This window comes from Lactuca sativa, chromosome 5 (assembly GCF_002870075.4).
Source record: "Lactuca sativa cultivar Salinas chromosome 5, Lsat_Salinas_v11, whole genome shotgun sequence".
NCBI lineage: Eukaryota > Viridiplantae > Streptophyta > Magnoliopsida > Asterales > Asteraceae > Lactuca > Lactuca sativa.
The window spans coordinates 154,511,347-154,532,931 of NC_056627.2; the positions used below are offsets into that span (position 1 = coordinate 154,511,347).

At 38.7% G+C, this 21,585-nt stretch overlaps 2 protein-coding genes and 1 long non-coding RNA gene across 4 annotated transcripts; 1 reads left to right on the forward strand and 2 right to left on the reverse strand.

Moving 5' to 3' along the window:
- The first annotated feature begins 201 nt into the window (after positions 1-201).
- On the forward strand, positions 202-5,063 carry LOC111892445 (arginine--tRNA ligase, chloroplastic/mitochondrial). 2 transcript variants are annotated; one of them, XM_023888481.3, is made up of 18 exons: positions 202-339; positions 895-975; positions 1,064-1,200; positions 1,302-1,377; positions 1,470-1,571; positions 1,657-1,872; positions 1,974-2,051; positions 2,153-2,236; positions 2,306-2,410; positions 2,481-2,659; positions 2,733-2,817; positions 2,899-3,085; positions 3,158-3,227; positions 3,322-3,391; positions 4,239-4,328; positions 4,412-4,480; positions 4,620-4,718; positions 4,803-5,062. In XM_023888481.3, exons 2-18 carry the CDS (start codon positions 961-963, stop codon positions 4,911-4,913), a joined length of 1,773 nt encoding a protein of 590 aa, XP_023744249.1. In that variant the 5' UTR covers positions 202-339; positions 895-960; the 3' UTR covers positions 4,914-5,062. The 2 variants fall into 2 exon arrangements, with proteins under 2 accessions (XP_023744249.1, XP_023744248.1); XM_023888480.3 differs by having other exon boundaries at positions 205-339; positions 899-975; positions 4,803-5,063.
- A 1,695-nt stretch (positions 5,064-6,758) lies between these two features.
- Positions 6,759-7,578, reverse strand: LOC111892459 (uncharacterized). The gene is made up of 2 exons (XR_002850559.3): positions 7,342-7,578; positions 6,759-7,111 (listed from the first exon to the last, which is right to left on the reverse strand). It is a non-coding gene; the product is annotated as an uncharacterized LOC111892459 (long non-coding RNA).
- Positions 7,579-8,699: 1,121 nt separating this feature from the next.
- LOC111892446 (uncharacterized) lies at positions 8,700-11,119 on the reverse strand. Its single transcript, XM_023888482.2, has 6 exons — positions 11,108-11,119; positions 10,891-11,048; positions 10,720-10,791; positions 9,601-9,825; positions 9,399-9,483; positions 8,700-8,975 (listed from the first exon to the last, which is right to left on the reverse strand). The coding sequence occupies exons 1-6, from the start codon at positions 11,117-11,119 to the stop codon at positions 8,700-8,702; spliced, it is 828 nt and encodes a 275-aa protein (XP_023744250.2).
- Between the last annotated feature and the right edge of the window lie 10,466 nt (positions 11,120-21,585).

The following is a 21,585-nucleotide window of genomic DNA, read 5'->3' on the forward strand; positions in this document are numbered from 1 at the left end:
ATTAGAGTTGGTCTAAGTTACAATGTTACATTTTCCGGAAAAAAAATACCCGATTAAACTTGTTAAAATAACGGAGCTTAAATAAGTTGAAACTTATCGAATTCAAGTAAAAAGATTTAAACCAAGTGTCATAGGACTAAACTTGTGGTGGATATAAGGGTAGGGACTAATTTTGTAATATACTATTCTTTAGAAAAAGCCCAAATTAACAATTAAAACCCTCAAAAAACCCTAACGTTGAGATGTTCTTAATCGAGAAATCTTTTCTCTCTCCTCGCCTATCTCTCTTCCGCCCCCCTCCTCATCCTCATATCTGGTCTACCTCGACGTCCAGTAATTGTAAGTTCAATCTATTCTCTCTATCGTCTTCTTCAACTCGTTACTCTTGTCCAAATTCGTTATTGTAACATAAATTGTGATTAGAAATCCGTGTTTGTCTACAGTAGATGTTTAATGTGATAGTAATCTGATGCATTGTTTGCTTCTAACCTAGTTATAACATGCTAAATGAATTTCGTTAAAAGAATGCGGAGTTATTACATGCAATTAGGGTGTGAGATAAACTGCGATTTAAATCATCATCGTTTGAGTTAGCCACTTTAAATCGATAAAATCGGACACTTTCTTTTCTTCATAGTTTTCTTTTGTTCTGCATTTTAATCGAGCTTAAATTGTGACACGACCCCAAAATTGTAAAAAAAAAATCGGTGAACAAAGCAGTAAACAATCATAAGTTGCTTTTTGGATTCTCAATAGCTTGATATAATTGACTTTTATCAGTTCTCATTTCTAATCTGCTTAACCATTTTGTTAGTAAAGAAACTGAACTCTTCAATTGGCTTACTTACATTATGAATATGTGAAATTCTTACATTTTTGCTACTGCAAAACTAGACAGGTATTCTGAAAGAATCATCTAGAAGAAACTTTCCAGTTAAGTGGGCACATTCAACATCAACCATGGCAGCTGCAAACGTAAGCCTATTAACTCACACATTATCATCAACATATCAACTTTTACATATACTAAAACAAATTTGTGTCAATGGTTTTGTGTAAACAGGAAGAAAATATAGGTAGCCTTAAAGAACAAATAGCAAAAGTATTTGAAATCTCACTAAAAGTCACCATCCCTGAGGAGCCAGAGGTGGTGCCTTTAATCGCCGCCTGTGCCAAAAAAGAATTTGGTGATTACCAATGGTATATAAATATAATTACTTATTTTTATTATCATCATCATCATTATCTTTTTTTGCATATTTTTCTTGTACTAATTTATAAATTTCATTTGGTAATAATAGCAACAATGCCATGAGCTTATGGGCTAAAATAAAAGGCAAGGGTACTGAGTTTAAAGGTCCACAACCAGTTGGACAGGTAATATTGTTTTTTTTTAGTTTGCAAATATTAAATTAAACTATTCTTAGATACTTTTCCAACATTATTAACATGATTTTTATTTTATGTAGGCAATCATGCGAAATCTTCCAGCTTCTGACATGATAGAATCATGCTCAATAGCTGGACCTGGTTTTGTAAATGTTAAATTATCAAAGCAATGGATAGCTAAGGTAAATTTATCCTTTCATAATTGCATTCCATTTTTCAACCTATTATTAATCTTGGTTACTTACTTTTACGGTTTTACCCCTGCAGAGCATTCAAAAGATGCTGAAAGATGGTATTGATACATGGGCACCAAAGCTTCCTGTGAAAAGGGCAATTGTGGACTTTTCATCTCCCAATATAGCAAAGGAAATGCATGTGGGACATCTAAGATCTACCATTATTGGAGACACTTTAGCCCGTATGCTTGAGTACTCTAAAGTTGATGTTCTTAGGAGAAATCATGTTGGTGATTGGGGCACTCAGGTATATTCTTTTTTTGATTACATGTTTCACTTATCAAATTTTTTTTTGATTACAACAAAATGTGTAATCTAATCCCTTTTCTTTTCTTTTTTCTTTTACAGTTTGGAATGTTAATTGAGTTCCTATTTGAGAAGTTCCCTAGTGGGGAAGTTAATGATCAAGCCATTGGAGAGCTTGAGGTGAACAAATTTATTTACATATTCCTTTTTATATCATATTGATGAGTATTTTATCATTTGACTAAAAGTCAAACACTTTTCTTGAACTTTGATTTTGATAGGTGTTTTACAAGGCATCAAAGCAGAGATTTGATAGTGATCCTGAGTTCAAAGAGAGAGCTCAGAAGGCAGTAGTCAGTCTTCAGGTAATTAACCATCTTTTTATCAAATTTGTATTTTTTGATATAAAATAATAATAAATTAAAAAAAAATAGGGTGGTGAGGAAAAATTTCGGAAAGCATGGGCACAAATCTGTGAGATAAGTCGAAAGGGTTATGAAAAAGTATATCAACGCCTTGGAGTCCACTTAGAAGAAAAGGTATTATTATTATTATTTTTAATAATTCTCTTGATATAAAATTCGTTATATTTATTTCAATTATTTTCAGGGTGAAAGCTTTTATAATCCATACATTCCTGGGACTCTAGATTTGCTGAGGGAAAAGGGATTGATTGAAGAAAGTGAAGGAGCTCAAGTGATCTTCATTGAAGGAAAAAAGATCCCTCTTATTGTTGTGAAAAGAGATGGAGGTTTCAACTATGCTTCAACAGATCTTGCAGCTTTGTGGTTAGTTTTTTTGTCTTTGAGGGCATTTTCGTCTTTTTACACTTTTATAAAACACTCTCTTTTTCATATCTAGGTATCGGCTTAATGAGGAAAAAGCCGAATGGATTATATACGTGACTGATGTAGGCCAACGAGAGCACTTTGAAATGTTCTTCACTGTAAGTTAGTGTTATACGCCCTGTTAGTACTATACTAACTACAGGGGTAAAATGGTCAATAAAATTTTTGTTTTTTTTCAGGCTGCTAAACGTGCAGGGTGGCTACCGAATGATGAGAACAAATACCCGAAAACAAGTCATGTAGGATTTGGACTTGTTCTTGGTGATGATGGAAAGAGATTCAGAACTCGAAGCACTGAAGTGGTTAAGTTGGTTGATTTGCTTGATGAAGCTAAAACTCGGTGTAAAGCTGCACTTGTGGAACGAGGTATATGATGATGATGAGAGGGGTATTTTTGTAATTTTGGTCTTTTTGTTAAAATATCTTCTGTTATAACAGGCAAGGCTGCTGAGTGGACTGCTGAGGAGCTTGAACATACTGCTGAAGCAGTTGGATATGGTGCTGTTAAGTAAGGCTTTCTTTTTTGACTTAATGCAGAAAGAATTGGTGAGTATAGAAGTTTTTACAAATTTGCCCTTGTTTATTTTTTGTGTTGTTGACAGGTATGCGGATTTGAAGAACAATAGATTGACTAATTACACCTTCAATTTTGATCAGATGCTTAATGATAAGGTGCTCTTTTATTTTTACTTGATGAAGTTAATGCAAACATGGTTTATTGATTATTCGTGTAAGCTATAAATAAGGGTTTCATTTTTCCCTTCCATTATATCAGTTAAGATGTCATTTTCTTTAATATATATATTTTTTAAATGTTATTTAGGGTTAATCTCATAAAAGACCTTATATTTTGTGTTTTTCAGGATTAAACCTCAACTTTATTTTTTTTCATGAAAAAGACCTTGCTTTTTTTCATTTTTTCCGATTTTGCCTTTTTAGTCATTTTTCTCTAAAAAAGGGTTGATCTAAAAAAAGACCTTATATTTTTTATTTCTTCCGATTTGTCCCTTTTAGTCATTTTTTTCCAAAAAAATTTGTAAAATGTGAGCGTTTTTCGAGAAAAACTAAAAAAGTTGAGGGTTTATTTGGAAGCATTTAGAAGGTTGAGGGTTTTTTTTTTTCGGAAAAAAATACAAAGTTGAGGGCTTTTTCTGAAAAAATACAAGGTTTTTTTTCAGGCAAAAAAATAAATTTGAGGTTTAATCCGGAAAAACCACAAAATATAAGGTCTTTTTGAACCAAAAAAGTTAGGATTTATTTGGAAACATTCAGAAGGTTGAGGTTTTTTTTCGTAAAAAAAAATACAAAGTTGTGGGTTTTTTTCCGAAAAAATGAAAAAATAAAAGGTCTTTTTTCATGAAAAAAACAAAGATGAGGTTTAATCCGTAAAAAACACAACATATAAATATAAAGTGTTTTATGAGATTAACCCGATTATTATTTATTTTTTATTTTCTTATTTGTTTAAAATTTTAATACTGTTATTTTTTCTTACTTACTTACACTCTTTGATAAATAGGGAAACACTGCTGTGTATCTTTTATATGCACATGCTCGAATATGTTCAATTATTCGCAAATCTGGTAAAGACATTGAGGAGTTGAAAAAGGTAAGATTTTAATTTCCTTTTTTTTTAAAAACTTTTTTTTATAAAATTTTGAATTAAATATAATTATTGTCTACTGGTGACAGGCTGGACAATTAATATTGGAGAAAGATGAAGAACGCAAACTTGGATTACATTTGCTCCAGTTTGCTGAGGTGTTCTATTCCTTCGTTATATTAAAATCCTACTTTCATTTTTTTTTCAATTTATTAAATCATCATATTATTAATTTGTTGTTATTAATTTATAATTTATAATAATAAACAAATAAATGAAAGTACATTGCTTTTTCAGGTTGTGGAAGAGGCGTGCACAAATCTGTTACCAAATGTGTTGTGTGAATATCTTTATGATTTATCCGAGAAGTTTACCAGTTTTTACTCTGAATGCCAGGTATGCGTTTTTGTTATTTATTTATTTATTTTTAATTATTATTATTATTATTATTTTTAATTTTATATAAAAATTTTATGGTAGGTTGTTGGGTCGGCTGAGGAGACAAGCAGATTATTGTTGTGTGAGGCAACTGCTGTCGTTATGAGGAAATGTTTCCATCTTTTGGGGATTACTCCTGTCTACAAAATCTGATCTCTAATTTTACAATTTGGACCCTCAAGAATTCCGTTGAAGCTCAATACACCCTTGAGAGTTGTAAACATTTATATGGGTAGTCATTTTTCTGATTTTGGAGGCGGGTTTTGGACTTTTTTTTTTTTTTTTTTTTTTTTTTTTTTTTTTTTAATGGTTATTAGATTATGATTGTAACACAAGTTTATGATGTAAAGACCAAAACCATATGCTAAACTATAAAATATTGTTTTCCAACGTATTAGTCACTTTTATTTTGAATATTTATTTATTTAGGCAGCAAGATGATTTATAGCCAATAATTCGTTAAAATATCTCGTATAATAAGCATCAGTATAGTGAATACATGTATAAAGTATTAGAGTATTTCTACCATTTATTTATTTGTTTCCATACATTTGTGATGATGGCTGATGAAAAAAAATTTCTCATCAGATTTTATAAAGCAAGGACTAAATTTAAAAAATAACAACTTACATATCTACATTTTTTGTGTTAAAATTGTGTCTTGTCTTCCATAATGACATCCAAATACAAAATAGGAGTTAATAAGTAATTCTACTATGTTTATTGATGAGTTGTTTATTTTCTTGTGTTTAAGCTTTCTTGATAGGAAGGAGGTTCACTATAATCCTAAGATGTCTTATGTTATGTTATTAATTTATGTTATGTTATTAAAGGGTAAATGCAGGATATTACAAACTATTTTCATTGATTTTATTATAGTATCAAAGATCATAGATTTTCCTTTATTTATATTTTCAGCTTTATTTTTAAGATACACGTAGCAACTCCATCGATTTTCCTTGGATTTTTACTCTACTAATTCGGTTTTTAATATTTTAAATAAAATTTTAATAGATCAATATGCGATTACAGCTGGATCCTTAGCTCTTAATTAACATATGTTAATATTTTTGTGTTCTTTATAAAGATCTCACCAAATCATGTTCCTATCTTCTCTCATTCTCACTCTTGCACAAATCATCTGCTTTGGTTTGTTGATTTGGTTCTTCGATGGGTTTTGTTGACTATATAGTATCGAATTCTCTACTTGGTTCCTGAACATATATTATTTTTTGTTTAAATAAATAAATAAATTTGGTTTTTTACATAAATCGTATTTTAGAAGTCTTGGTTTATGTTTTTTAGGAGATAACTCTTTTGATTTTGATGAAGTGTTATCTTTGGAATTTTGTTTTTAACAATTGGTATAATATGTTATGATTTAGGCAGTTCCTTCAACGTGTTCGATAGAATTGTGGTTAATGGTTTATTACATAAGATTGTAACTTCTTTTTCTTGTGGTAAGATACTATATGATAGTAAGAAGCCACAAGGATTAATATTCACGAACAAAAATATTCATAAGACTTTTATTCAATAATTTTGGTTGTTGTTCTTTGCTATATATGATCATAGAAGAAAAAAAGGGAAACCCCACATAAAACATAATAAGGTTAGACAAAACTGCAAAAATGGTCCTATGATATATGTATTTTTTTTTTGGGTTTTAGTCCAAACCATGATTTTTATGGTCATTTTGGATTAGTTTTTATGTGAAAATGGTCCCTGCAAAAATTCAAATAACTAAATTGCCCTCTTGATATATCTTTTATGTTTTTTTTTCTATTTAATTTAATGTTTTATTAATAATAAAATGGGTCTCTCTCTCTCTCTCTCTCTCTCCTTGGCTGATTGTCTTTTTCCTCAACTTTGAAACATGCATCTTCACCACGCTTCCTCCTTTATTCCCACTATCGATCATAGATCAGAAGCCAAATAGTGTGGAGCTACCCTTTTTGTTATTGATCGATCATACAGAAAAAGAAACAATAGCAGAGAGAAGCAAAGGAATCTGATTATTGCTAAGTGAACTGATCAGAAACGATAGTATACAGGAACTGATCAGAAATGGAGTTGTTGATGGTCAAGCAATTGAAAATTTTGTCTCTAACTCATTTCAAAATACGGAGCTTCTACATTACATGGGTTAGGTTAATTTATCTGAAGAACTCGATAACCCAAGCTCTCCTTCCTCGCTTTGAAACCTGTAACTCAACCCCTCTCCTTCAACTACCACATGCTATGTGAGGAAAACGGTTCCCCCACCTGCAGATGAAACGTAGCAGAAGGCATCACCGATTTAACTTTATGCCAACCAAAAACCACTTTCTCCCCTATATTCTTCAAACTCTCTGCAAGAGAAATCGAAGGCAGATTAAACAAAGACATCTAAAAAAACAACCCCTGTTTCGCTAATGATTTCCCGATCCGAAGCGTAAATCTAACGCCTGATGAGTGACCGGCGATTAAAGAGCTTCCAACACGCCAGTGAATCTCACGGATTCTTTCAAACTCTCACACGTTAAAAACCTAAAATCGTCTTCAATGCCGCGCCAAGTAGTTAGGGGTTTCAAAAGCGTACCTCTTAGGGCTAAAATGGCTCAACGGGCGTCGCTTGGGTAGATTAGGATGAAATCCGATAAGGCGGTAGAGCGATACCATTCGAGAATTGCACCATAGATTGATCAGTTGTGTTCATCGATTAGGGTTTGGGAGAGTTTGTATATGAAGTGGATGAACCATTTTGGGTCTAGAGTTGTTTCTTTGGGGTTGTTTTCTTGTCGATCGAGTTCCAGTAAGTAAACAACTTGGATGAAGAACTCCAGGACTATTCTCTATTAAGCACATTGTTGGAACGATTTTTAATCGGCCGATAACTAATTTAGCTGTTCGGATAAAACCGAATTATCTAATTGGACAATTTGGATTGGACTATCTGGTTCGGATATTCGGATTTTTGGATTGGTTTTCAATAAAACCGAATTATTATTTTGGATTTCGGATTGGTTTTGGTTTATAAAATAAGAACCGAATAGTCCAAAAAAACCGAATAAACATTTATTATTTATCTATTTATAATATATATCTATATTTATTTATTAATTTTGTAATTTATTTTTTCAAATAAGTTCAAAACGTTTCACCCGATAAAAAAAACATTAATATGCATTTTCTCTCAAAAGTTTTCGAAATATAAAATATTTAACTATAATATATTTTCTAATTAGTTGTTTATAAATTTCAAATCACAATTAAATAATTTGTTTTTCCTGCTTGTGTAATATTATAATTATACGTCGTTTTAAAATGTTTCGGTTGTTGAAAACCGAATTATAAAAATCGATCCAACCGAATTGTAAGTGGATCGGATCGGATCGGATTTGAATTTTGGTTTGGACTATTCGGATCCATATTTTGAAAACCGAAATCAATTTGGATTCACTTGATTGGATCGGATCAAACCGATCCATCCAAACGAACACCCCTAAGTTTAGGTGCTTGTTCGGGAGAGAGAGAGAGAGAGAGAGAGAGAGAGAGAGAGAGAGAGAGAGAGAGAGAGAGAGAGAGAGAGAGAGAGAGAGAGAGGTATGTGGGTCCTTATTTTTATTATATATATATAAATAATTATAGGAAAAAAATAATAATGAAAAATAAATACAGTAAGGGCAATTTAGTGTTTTCAATTTACTAAAGGACCAAAATCACAAGCAAACAATCTTAAAAGAACCACCAATCTAAAAAAATCGAGGTTTGAACCAAAACCCCCAAAAAATACATACCACATGGACCATTTTTGCAATTTTGTCATAAGGTTATTGTAAAGTTCAAATTTTTAGAGTATGTTTTTTCCAGTGAAAAGAAGATTAACATATATGAAAAAGGTTCCCCAGAATCAAATATTGTTTATGTATTGTATAAGCACATTTCAATCAAACACCATTAGTTGATCATCGGTTTCTTGATGAACTTTGAAGATCCTGAATAATCTTCTGGTAAAGGAAGATCAAATTCCGAGCAAACAAACTTGATTATCTCAGCCACCAAAGGCCCAAAAGAGAGCTTGTTTAGGGTCAACGCAATAGAAAAGCGATTGTTTACGTCACAGTATCCCGTCGAACCACCGACACCTACGTGACCAAACCCAATCAGTGAACCATCGATCATGTTAGCCTTCCAAAATCCAAGCCCAATTTTACTATTCGGGAGGATTAAATACTTATAGGGCGTGTTTGACACGGAGCTTTTGGAAGCGTTTGAGAGCTTCTAGTTTTTAGCTTTTGATAAAACGCTCTAGTTTAAACAAAAAACTTCGTTTGACAGTACGAGCGTTTAGCTTTTAGTTTTAACAAAACGCTCCGATTCCAAAAGCTACTTCATGTAGCGTTTAACAAAACGCTTCTAAGCTTTTAAAATCAATTTCCATAATTACCCTTAAAAATATATTTATATATTTATTTATTTTTAATCAATTGTCCTTTTATGTAATTTTATATATATTTCAAAAGCTTCCAGCTGTTTTTGCCAAACATTCATATAACAAATAAAAGCTACAGCTTCTCGCTACCAGCTACCTGCTACACGCTACACGCTACCAGCTAACCGCTACCCGCTTCTAGCTAACAGCTACTTTTGCCAAACACGTCCATAATCTCCTCTTCCCAAGAACGCATCATGAATTTTTGATTTTGCGCTGCTAAAATTTTTCGTATCGATCTTGTCACTTGTGTTGCTGGTTTCTTGGATTTTGATGTAAGGATCGGATTTAGGGTTTTTGGTGTGGTTGTCCGTGCTTTCATCTTTCTAGTAATCATAGATTTTCTTGGAAGGTAATGTGGGGTGGTGAGGGTGGCTTCCGAGCAGTGGGGGGGTGGAGTAATGGCGGGGAGGGACTGCACCACCATCCACGAGGGCGGCGTAGTAGCGAGCCAAAGCACGGGCAGAGAAGTGTCCGTTAATGGCTGGTAGTATGGCACGACGGATATTGAAGGTGTTGGATAAGGGAATAAAGTCTGCAAGCATGTCAGGTGAGAGAGAAGAAGACATGGAAAACTCAGACCTGAATTCACTGTTTTCACATAGAACAGCGAACATATTGTATTCAGTTTTATCATACGTAAGACTTGCTAGACGAGATTCCACATAAAAACAAAAGTTTCTTATGAACTAATAGACTTATATGGCAGAATACAACCAAAGGGCTATTTGGTGTTCTCAACCCAATTGGTTGAAGGTGTACAATAGAGAGTATGATTGTTGTTGTTGTAAATAAAAAGACATGAAAGAATACATAAAAGCGCTTGTACTTTCGCCATTTTATGAAGTTAACCACCTAATCATATTCGGTAGTGATCAAACAATTATGGTTTTTGATCGTTTAAAAGCTATTTCCTAATGTGAACGTCATGCAAAATATAGAAAAGCGCGACACAATTTCACAATTTTATCGAGTTAACCACTGAAACTGTTATTTCTACCAATTTAGTCACCAAATTATTATTATAAAGATAATAGAAGAGTAGTTAGGTGGTTAAATTGATAAAATTCTGATAAGATATTCTTCTTTTTAAGTATTTTAATTACTTTTTTTTTCTCCAAAATCGGGTAACCAAGAGAAGTGAGTTTTTAAATTATTATTTTTTAATTTTCAATAACTACAAGACTTAGTTGAGTGGCTACATTGATGGATAAATGGTTTACCATTTTAGGGTTTTAGTACACAACACTATGATTTACCATTTTAGGGTTTTAGTACACAACACTACTAGGTTAAGTGGTTGTCCACAAGGAGCCCAATCCGAATTTGAATTGAAACTCTTATATTGATAATCCATTAACCCTTGCTTGTTTCTACAGAGATACCCTTGGAGACGTTTCACTAATGTTTGTTCTAGTGAAATCAGATAATTATAAAGATGGTGTTTAAAAATTTAGGAATATAAACATTGGGATAGGGATAAACTTTATCTGATCTTTTCCATTTGTACCAAATTCCGCCCAAATGTTTGCAACATTATCATCAAACTTTAGTTTCCTATGATGAATATACAATGTTGGTTAATACTTACTTGTATGACAAGATCCCATACAAATCCCTTCATGGGAGCTAAATATATACAATTGAAAAATATACACTTTATCGGCTAGCCAATGCATCATTCCTGTTGTGACACCCTTAGTTGCAGAAAAAACAGGAAATAAGGTATCGGGATTAACAAGACGAGAGTCTTCTTTTCCTATGATTCCAGTTGCAGTATCAATGATCACTCTCCTGTCTTTGTAGGCACAAACCTATAAGCTAACAAACATCATGGATTTTTTTTTGTAAAATAAATCAAAAACCCAATAACTGATGTAGGCATTTTCCTTACACTTGAAAGGTAAAACAAAGACTAATTCAGGCTTCTAGATAGTTATATAGCTTGCCCCAAATTGAAAGTTCATGTTGCTGGTATAAACTATTATATGCGGCATTTCTTACAAGGGATAGGAGTTGAATGACTGCAAAATCTTTCCAGTGTTATCTATGTGGGTGTCAGCAGTGGCACTGGTAACGCCTGCTTTTTCTGTACGCAGTGTAAAAAATTTCGAAATTATTTTCTTCTACTATTGTGACACTACTAAAATTTCCTATGACACCTCTATTATGAAATCCTATGTCCGCCACTATTTCGTTCGTGGGAGAAAAAGTTGCAAATTTTGTTCCTCTCACTTGGTTCTCTTCCAATGCATGCAAAATGCAATACAAGTAGTATACTAAACTAATCATACATGGGAAAAATCTAGACGGGATTAGACATGATTTCGATGGCTATTCTCTGTTGGTGATTTGTTATCATCAATGTTATTTAAGTGTAATAGAATTACTTTGTTGACTAAAAATGATTTTGATAAATATTAAACAAGTAAGGAAGGTGTGGAGTACACATTTCTTTAAGTTTGATCAAGTATCAAAGTATACTGTCATTTAGGGGCGAAGCCCCTGAACGAACGGGGGTCCGGGGGCAGCGCCCCTGGGAGCGGGGTCCAAGGGGCAGAGCCCCTGGCGGGGGTCGAGTTGCCAGGTCAGCGCGGGAAAATTTTATTTGGGTTATATTGTTGTATTAAAAATGCATTAGAAAATCCAAATTTTGAATATTTGACCCGGTTTTGACTTTGCATTAATCCATATACAAAACCCGGATTTATAACAGTTTTTACTGTTGAGAAAAACTGTTATATGACAGTTTTGACAGTTTTTCAGATAAGGAAGGTTTATAACCAATTTTAGTCACTTTTCTGGTACTCACAAAATTACACCATCTCATTCTCTCTTTCTTTTCTCTCTGATTTTATCTGAGTCTTATCCAATTGAGGATTTGGGAGTACCACCCAAATACTTTGATTTGAAAGTGATTATCACGATTCTCAGATTTCCAAGTACCACTAAACCATATTTCTAACAAAAAATCGAAGTATTCTGTGATCATGGCAAGTGGTGATTTTGTGAAGGAAATGACAAGTTTGAAAAACTGAACGAGTTTGAATGGCAAGATTTTCATAGATGGCAGAAGAAGATGAAGTTTCTCCTTACCACTCTGAAAGTGGTGTATGTTTTGAGTACACCCATGCCAGTCTTACCAGAATCTGTTGAAGATGAACCTTTGGAGGCAACAAGAAGAAGATCAAAGTGGGAAAATGATGATTACATATGTCGTGGTCATATTCTCAATGGTATGTCTGACTCTCTTTTTGATATCTATCAAAATTTCGAATATGCAAAAGAACTGTGGGATTCTCTTGAATCCAAGTACATGGCTGAAGATGCTTCTAGTAAGAAGTTTCTTGTTAGTAACTTTATGGGTTACAAGATGATTGACTCCAGGCCTGTTATGGAACAATTCCATAAAATGTTAAGGATTTTGGGACAATTTACTCAACACAATCTGAAAATGGATGAAGCCATTTCTGTGGCTATGATCATTGACAAACTGCCCCCTTCCTGGAAGGATTTTAAACACAATCTGAAACATAACAAAGAGGAATTGACTTTGACTCAACTTGGAAGCCATTTAAGGATTGAAGAGTCCATAAGGACTCAAGAACTTGATAACAATCCTAAAGGAAAGAACCAAGTTGGTTCCTCTTCTGTGAACATGGTGGAAGGAGAAAGTTTAAAGAATCCCAAGAAGTCTAATAGAAAAAGGAAGTTTAAAGGAAAGGATGACAAGTCTTCCAACAAGAAGGCTAAGTTGGTTTGTTGGAATTGGAACAAACCGGGTCACTTCAAGAAAGATTGTTGTCTTCGCAAAGTGAATAAGGATGGTGCTGGACCAAGTGGATCCAAGGATCCAGAAAAGCAACAAGGTCAGATTTTTGTTTCATTGCAGAATTCTAAATATATTCGGAATTATATTTCTGTGATTTCTGAAGCATTTTATGTGCAGGATGATAAATTTGCATGGTGGGTTGATTCGGGAGCAACAAGTCATGTTTGCAAAGATCTATATTGGTTCAAGGACTTTCAACCAATTGAAGATGGATCTGTTGTGAAAATGGAAAATGTTGCAACTAAACCAATCAAGGGCATAAGATCTGTTTTACTTACTTTTACTTCTGGGAAATGGTTGTGTTTGAACAATGTTTTATATGTTCCAGGGATTCGTAAGAATCTCGTGTCTGAAATTGTATTAAATAATTGTGGTTACAAACAAGTGTTAGATAATGACAATTATATCTTGTCAAGACATGGTTCTTTTATAGGATTTGGCTATATATGTAATGGAATGATTAGGCTTAATATTAATTATCCTTCTAGTGATAATTCTGTTTGCATGGCTTCTAGTAGTACTAGCATTAATTTTCATAAATCTAAATTATGGCATGCTAGACTAGGACACATTCATTACAAGAGATTAAAAGACATGTCTAAAATGAGTTTAATTCCTGCTTTTGATATGCAAAATAATGAAAAATGTAAAACATGCATGCTAACTAAAATCACTAGACAACCTTTCAAAGACGTTGTTAGGGAAAGCAAGGTGTTGGATCTTATACATAGTGATTTATGTGATTTCCATGCAACACCTTACCTTGGAAACAAGAAGTATGTTATTACTTGTATTGATGATGCATCTAGATATTGTTATATCTATTTGCTACATTCTAAGGATGAAGCACTTGATAAATTTAAAATTTATAAACAACAAGTTGAGCTTCATAAAAATGAATTAATAAAAGTATTGCGTACTGATAGAGGTGGTGAGTATTATGATCCAGTTTATTTTGAATCAACTGGAATAATACATTAAACCACAGCTCTATATACACCACAACAAAATGGTGTAGCTGAAAGGAAGAATAGGAATTTGAAAGAAATGGTTAATTCCAGGTTGTCATATTCTGGTTTAAGTGAAGGGTTTTGGGGTGAGGCAATGTTAACTGCATGTTACATCTTGAATAGAACTCCAAATAAAAGGATTAAGATTACTCCTTATGAACTTTGGTATAAAAAGGTACCAAATTTGAGTTATCTCAAAGTTTGGGGTTGTAGAGCAATTGTAAGGCTCACTGAACCCAAAAGGAAAACATTAGGTGAGAGAGGTATAGATTGTATCTTTATTGGATATGCTGAGCATTCCAAAGCATATAGATTCTATGTTTTAGAATCTAATGACTCTGTGTCTGTAAACACAGTGATAGAGTTAAGAGATGCTATCTTTGATGAAGAAAGATTTACATCTATACCTAGACCAAGGGACATGATTCATCAATCTTCCAACAAGAGTACTACTCAAGCTGAAGATGTTTCTGGTGGTGCAAGTTCTGTACCTGAACCTAGGAAAAGCACCAGATCTAGAAAAGCTAAGTCTTTCGGATCTGATTTTCAACTATATTTAGTTGAAGGAACAAGGAATGAGACTATTTCTCAACATCAATATTGTTTTAATATTGAAAAGGATCCAAAGACTTTCAGTGAAGCTATGGATTCTAGGGATGTTCATTTCTGGAAAGAGGCAATTCTTGATGAGATTGATTCTATCATGCATAACAATACTTGGGTATTGGCTGATTTACCTCCTGGTTGGAAGGAATTAGGATGTAAACGGATCCTCAAAAGAAAAATGAAGGTGGATGGCACAATTGATAAGTATAAAGCCAGATTGGTTATGTAACAACAAAAATTTTTAAACAAATTTTTCATTTCAAAATAAAGTGTTTTTATCCAAAACAAGGCATAAACATTCAACGTGTCATATCATAATACAAATCATATGAATCCCAAGATCATAAACCATCTATCAGTGTGTATAGATCACGCTGGCGCCTTCCCACGGTCCTCACTAGTACCTGAAACACATACACAACAACTGTAAGCATAATTGCTTAGTGAGTTCCCCAAAATACAACTTACGCACATATGCCTTTCCAGGCCTTGACCTTCCGGTCCTTGTGTCTCAGGGGACTTCCGTCCCTGCTGGGTAAACCTTCCGGTCCTACCCACGCCGACCCTTTGGTCCACATTACAACGCCTTCCGGCCCATAACATATTCGCCTTCCGGCCCATAACATAATGCCTTCCGGCCCACATTAAGCATATCATACATAGCACATATAACAACTAATTTATCACATATAGCACATATGTCTCATATCATATCCGACCTTCCGGTCACACAGTCAAACCCTTCCGGGTACAGTATAGTGAGAAGACTCACCTCGTGAATATCGATAGCTAGCAAATCCTGAAATCACTCGTGCTCGATCCTCCAGGCTACAATCTCCCTATATCATCATACATCTCTTATTAACACTTTTACCATTAAGGTTGACTACCCTTTTTAAGTCAACACTAGTCAACTCTTGGTCAACGGTCAACGGTCAACTTTGACCGGACTCGGCGAGTGCACTAGGGCGACTCGGCGAGTCTAGACGTTTTCACCAACTCTCTAGGATTCCCTTCTTACACGTCGAGTACTTCCCCTGACTCGACGAGTTCCACCTGGGAGAATCGCGGGGCCACCCCGACTCAACTCGCCGAGTCTCAAGAACAACTTGGCGAGTCCCAGCTCGACTCAATCCACCTGACAACCCTCTCTAACTCGCCCTGACTCACTGAGTCGACCTATGACTCGACTGGACCACTCACTGGCCGGTCCAAGGAAATCTTCAAGCTACTCGCCGAGTCTGCTCATCGGACTCGGCGAGTCCATGCCATGCAATCACCCAAACTCGCTTCTAAGGTCAGATCTGTTCCAACAATTCATAGATCTGGCCTTTCTAGACTGATTCATCACGTAAAGTCCTTATCTTGGTGTTCACAAAACACTCCATGTCTCATAAATGGCATTTTGGCCCAAGGCATAAGGATTCCAATCTAAAACCTCCATAGATTCACAGAAAGCTTGGGCAAAGGGACACTCTGGACCCCCAAGGGTCCAAATCTATGGTCTAAAATGCTTAAGGGACCAAGGAAGCACTAGATCTAGCCACTTGAGGCCTCAATAAGCCCTAAATCAAAGAAAACATCAACATAGAAGAGGATAGCTCGAAGATATTACCACAATAACGATGCTATGGACTCCAAACCCTCAGAAATGGCTCCTCTTGCTTTCCCCTTAGCTGATCCTCCCTTTCCCTTGCAAGATGACACTTCCAAGATCAATAATGGCCTCCTTCTTTGCTCCAAACGCTCACACTCGATTAGGGTTTCACTCAAGGGACTGGTGAGCACAAATGACGGCCATAAGGCCCTTTAAATAGGTCCCAAACCCGAGCAATTAGGGTTTCATTAAACAGCGCGGACTCGCCGAGTCCATATCCTGGACTCGCCGAGTCCAGACGAATCCCGCGTCCAGAATCGCGACCCTACTCGGCGAGTCTGAGCTCCAACTCGCCGAGTCCCCTCTCAAAACACCAAAAATCTAAACAATAAAGGTACTTGGAAATCCGGGCTGTTACAATTCTCCCCCACTAGAACTAGACTTCGCCCTCGAAGTCTCGCTCTGAAAATAGCTCCGGATGCTGCTCCCGCATCTCGCGCTCCGGCTCCCAGGTCATCTCCGATCCTTTCCGGTGTTGCCACTGAACCAACACTAGAGGTACCTCCTTGTTCCTCAGAACCTTGATCTTCCGATCCCTGATGGCCACTGGCCTCTAGGCATAATTCAGGCTCGCATCCACCTGAATATCCTCTAATGGAACCACTGCCGACTCATCGGCTATACACTTCCTCAACTGCGATACATGAAAAGTGTCGTGGATCTGCCCCAACTCTGCTGGCAACTCCAAACGATAGGCTACCCGGCCTACCCTCGCAATCACACGAAATGGTCCAATATACCGGGGCCCCAACTTGCCCTTCTTCCTGAATCGAATCACTCCTTTCCAAGGAGAGACCTTCAGGAGAACAAAGTCGCCGACCTGAAACTCAAGCTCGGACCGGCGTCTGTCTGCATAACTCTTCTGTCGGCTCTGGGCGGTCAATAGCCTCTGTCTGACCTGCTGAATCTGCTCTGTCGTCTGAAGCACGATCTCTGTACTGCCCATCACTCTCTGCCCAACCTCTCCCCAACAGATGGGGGTCCGACACCTCCTACCATACAACAGCTCAAAGGGTGGCATACCAATGCTCGAATGATGGCTGTTGTTGTAGGAAAACTCTGCCAAGGGTAAATACGCGTCCCAGCTACCCCCGAAATCTAACACACATGCTCGAAGCATGTCCTCAAGCGTCTGAATCGTCCTCTCGCTCTGGCCGTCTGTCTAGGGATGATATGCGGTGCTAAAATGCAACCTAGTACCCAACTCCTCATGAAATTTCTTCCAGAATCTGGAAGTGAAACGCACATCATGGTCCGAAACAATTGAGATCGGCACCCCATGCCGAGATACCACTTCCCTCACATATATCTCCGCCAACTTCTCCGCTGAAGAACTCTCACTGATGGCAAGGAAGTGAGCGCTCTTTGTCAACCTGTCCACAATCACCCAAATTGCACCAACTCCTCTGGCAGTCCTCGGCAATTTGGTGATGAAATCCATAGTGATCTGTTCCCACTTCCATTCGGGAACCTCCAATGGCTGCAACTTGCCATGCGGTCTCTGGTGCTCGGCCTTAACCCTACGGCAGGTCAAGCACCTCTCAACAAACCAGGCGATGTCCCTCTTCATACAGGGCCACCAATACTCTTTCCTCAAATCCAAATACATCTTCGTAGCCCCCGGATGGATCGAAAATTTCGACCGATGAGCCTCTTCCATCAAAGTAGTACGCGTACCGCCTACAAACGGTACCCAAATCCGACCCTGAAAAGTCATAAGCCCTCGTCCATCCGTAACGAACTCCGAAACCAACCCAACGACCCGCTCCTTCTTCTGCATCTCCGGTTGCACATCCTCGGCCTGTGCCCCACGAATGGCATCCATTACCGGAGCTATCACGGTCAATCTCAAACATACATCCCGCAGTGGAGTGCTCTCCGCCCTGCGGCTCAACGCATCGGCTACCATATTAGCCTTGCCTGGGTGGTACAGGATCTCACAATCATAATCCTTAACCACATCCAACCACCTCCTCTTCCGCATATTTAGGTTGGGTTGATCCATCAAGTACCTCAAACTCTTATGGTCCGTGTATATCATACATCGAACCCCATACAAGTAGTGACGCCAAAACTTGAGAGCGAACACTACTGCCCCCAACTCTAGATCATGTGTGGGATATCTCGTCTCATGAGGCTTCAGCTGCCTCGATGCATATGCTATCACATGACCCCTCTGCATCAACACCGCACCTAGCCCCAAAATCGATGCATCACAATATACCACAAAATCCTCCATCCCTTCCGGGAGAGCTAATACCGGGGATTCGCACAACCTCTGGCGAAGTGTCTCAAAGGAGGTCTGCTGCTCGGGACCCCATGAGAATGCGACACCCTTCCGGGTCAATCTGGTGAGCGGCACTGCGACCTTGGAGAAATCCTTGATAAATCTCCGATAATACCCTGCCAACCCAAGGAAGCTCCTGATCTCAGATGGTGACTTCGGTACCTCCCAACTCATCACCGCCTCAACCTTGGCCGGATCGACCAGAATCCCTTCCTGGTTAACGAGATGTCCTAGGAACTGGACCTCCCGCAACCAGAAATCACACTTGGAGAACTTTGCATAAAGCTTCTCCGATCTCAAAACCCCAAGGACCTCCCTCAAATGCTCCTCATGCTGTTCTCTAGATCTCGAATACACCAGAATATCATCGATAAATACAATCACCGACTGATCCAACATCGGCCTGCATACCCTGTTCATGAGATCCATGAACACAGCCGGGGCATTGGTGAGCCCAAAAGGCATCACCACAAACTCATAATGCCCATATCGCGTCCTGAACACTGTCTTCTGGATGTCCTCATCCCGCACTCTCACCTGATGATATCCCGACCTCAAATCGATCTTGGAGAACCAAGATGCTCCCTGCAACTGATCAAATAAATCGTCGATCCTCGGCAACGGGTAACGGTTCTTGACCGTCAGCTTGTTCAACTCCCGGTAGTCAATGCACATCCGGTGTGAACCATCCTTCTTCTTGACGAACAGAATAGGTGCTCCCAACGGCGAGCTGCTCGGCCGAATAAATCCCTTCCCCAGCAACTCCTGAAGCTGCGAGGATAACTCCTGCATCTCTGGGGGTGCAAGACGATAAGGCACCTTAGCGATAGGTGCGGCCCCCGGAACCAAATCAATACCAAACTCCACTTGCCTCACAGGAGGCACACCCGGTAACTCCTCGGGAAAAACATCTGGAAACTCACGCACCACCGGTACCTCCTCAACTGAGCTCGGTCTCTCAGAAGTCGCTCGCATATCCATTACATACGCCACAAAACCCTTACAGCCCTGCTGTAGACACTGCCTCGCCCTAGCGGCTGAACAAAAAGCTGATCCCGAACGTGTACCCTCGCCGTACACCGAAATAACTCCCCCACTAGGGTCTCGTATAGTCACCAGCTGACGCTCACAGTCGATGACTGCGCCGAATCGGCTCAACCAGTCCATGCGCACAATGACACAGACATCACCCATCGCAATAGGAATCAGGTCGATCGGAAACTCAACCCCGAAAATCTCTAACACACATCCCCGGAGAACCTCCGTGGCACAAATCACTCTCTCGTCAGCTATAGAAACTCTCAGAGGCCGACTCAACGGCTCATGACTAACACTGATATGCTGACTAAAGGCCAAAGATACAAAAGACCGACTCGCACCCGAGTCAAATAACACTAAAGCAGGTACAGAGTTCACAAGGAAAGTACCTACGCATAGCATAACATAAGCATGATATCTCAATATCAAAATAAATAAATGAAATAAAGCATACCTGCCACAACATCGGGCGCAGCGCGGACCTCCTCCGCAGTCAGCTGAAAGGCTCTCCCACGAGCCCTCGGAGCCTCGGCCTTCACTGGTCGAGTCTCAGTAGCCCTGGCAGCAGGTGCAGATCCCTAATGAAGCTGAGGGCACTCGGCCTTCCGATGGCCGGTCTGGTTGCAATGAAAGCAAACCATAAACCCCTTGGGGCAATCCCTAGCGATGTGCCCCTCCTTGCCACACTTGTAGCAAGCACCAGATCGACATGTCCCCTCGTGACCCTTGCCGCACTTTCCGCAAGTGCGGCCTTTCGGACCTCCCGTCCTTGAATCGGCGGACTTAGTTCGCTTGGCTGCCGGCTGAGACTGAGCCGGCCGCCGATCCGCCCGTTGAGACTCGGCCTCCTCCCTGGCCTGGGTCTCTAACTCGATCTCGCGCTTCCTGGCATTCGCCTGAAGCTCAGCAAAGGTATGATATGTGGAGTTCGACACGAACTCCCAAATATCCCTCCTTAACACACCCAAATACCGGCTCATCCGAGCCTGCTCTGTGGACACCTGCTCGGGGCAGAACATCGCCCTCTCATGAAACTTCCGCGTGATCACCGTAACCGAATCAGTACCCTGCTTGAGGGTCAAGAACTCCTGAACCAACCGTTCCCTCTCCACCGGGGGAACGTACTCGTCTCTGAACATAGAGGTAAACCTCTCCCACGTCACAGCTGAAATCTCTGCCAAAGTGAAGTTCGCCGTCACGAACTTCGACCAATCCTTCGCTCCCAGACAGAGCTGGTTCAAAGCGAACCGTACCCTCAGATGCTCCAGACATGAACAAGTGTAGAAGCATCCCTCGATATCAGCAATCCACCTCATCGCAGCGATCGGATCCTGCGTCCCGTCAAACTCAGGTGGCTTCGTGTTGCTGAACTCCCGAAACAGCAACGAGTCACCTCCCTGTGGTCTGGCAGCGGCCACAGCTGCGGTAGCTGCAGCGGCTGCAGCCTCAGTCAACGCGGCGTACCGCTCATCAAAAGTCTCCATCAAAGTGGTCTTAATAGACCCAAACATCTCCGGAATCTCGGCTCGGATCGCCGCAGCCACCTCCTCATGAATCATCTGACGAATCTCTTCGTCACTCACACTGCTCGTACTCGGTCTGTGGCGTGGTCCAACCATAATGCCTCTGAAATACAACATAGAACTATCAGAGACTCTACCGAGCATAATTGTACTCGATAACGCGACCCTACTCAGTCCCCGATACCCAGGGATTCTTACTTGGGTCGCCCACTGACCCGATGTCTTCGGTAGTACGGGCCCAATACTACCGACCACACCGCATCAGCATTCATCCCAAGTCCTCCTCCCCAAACCCGGATCGTGAGTACTCTACTCTTGTTATGCACTAACTACCCACTCGCTCTCAAAGCATCTCATAGCAACAGACTTCCCTAGACTAAGGCATCACAAATCAGGCC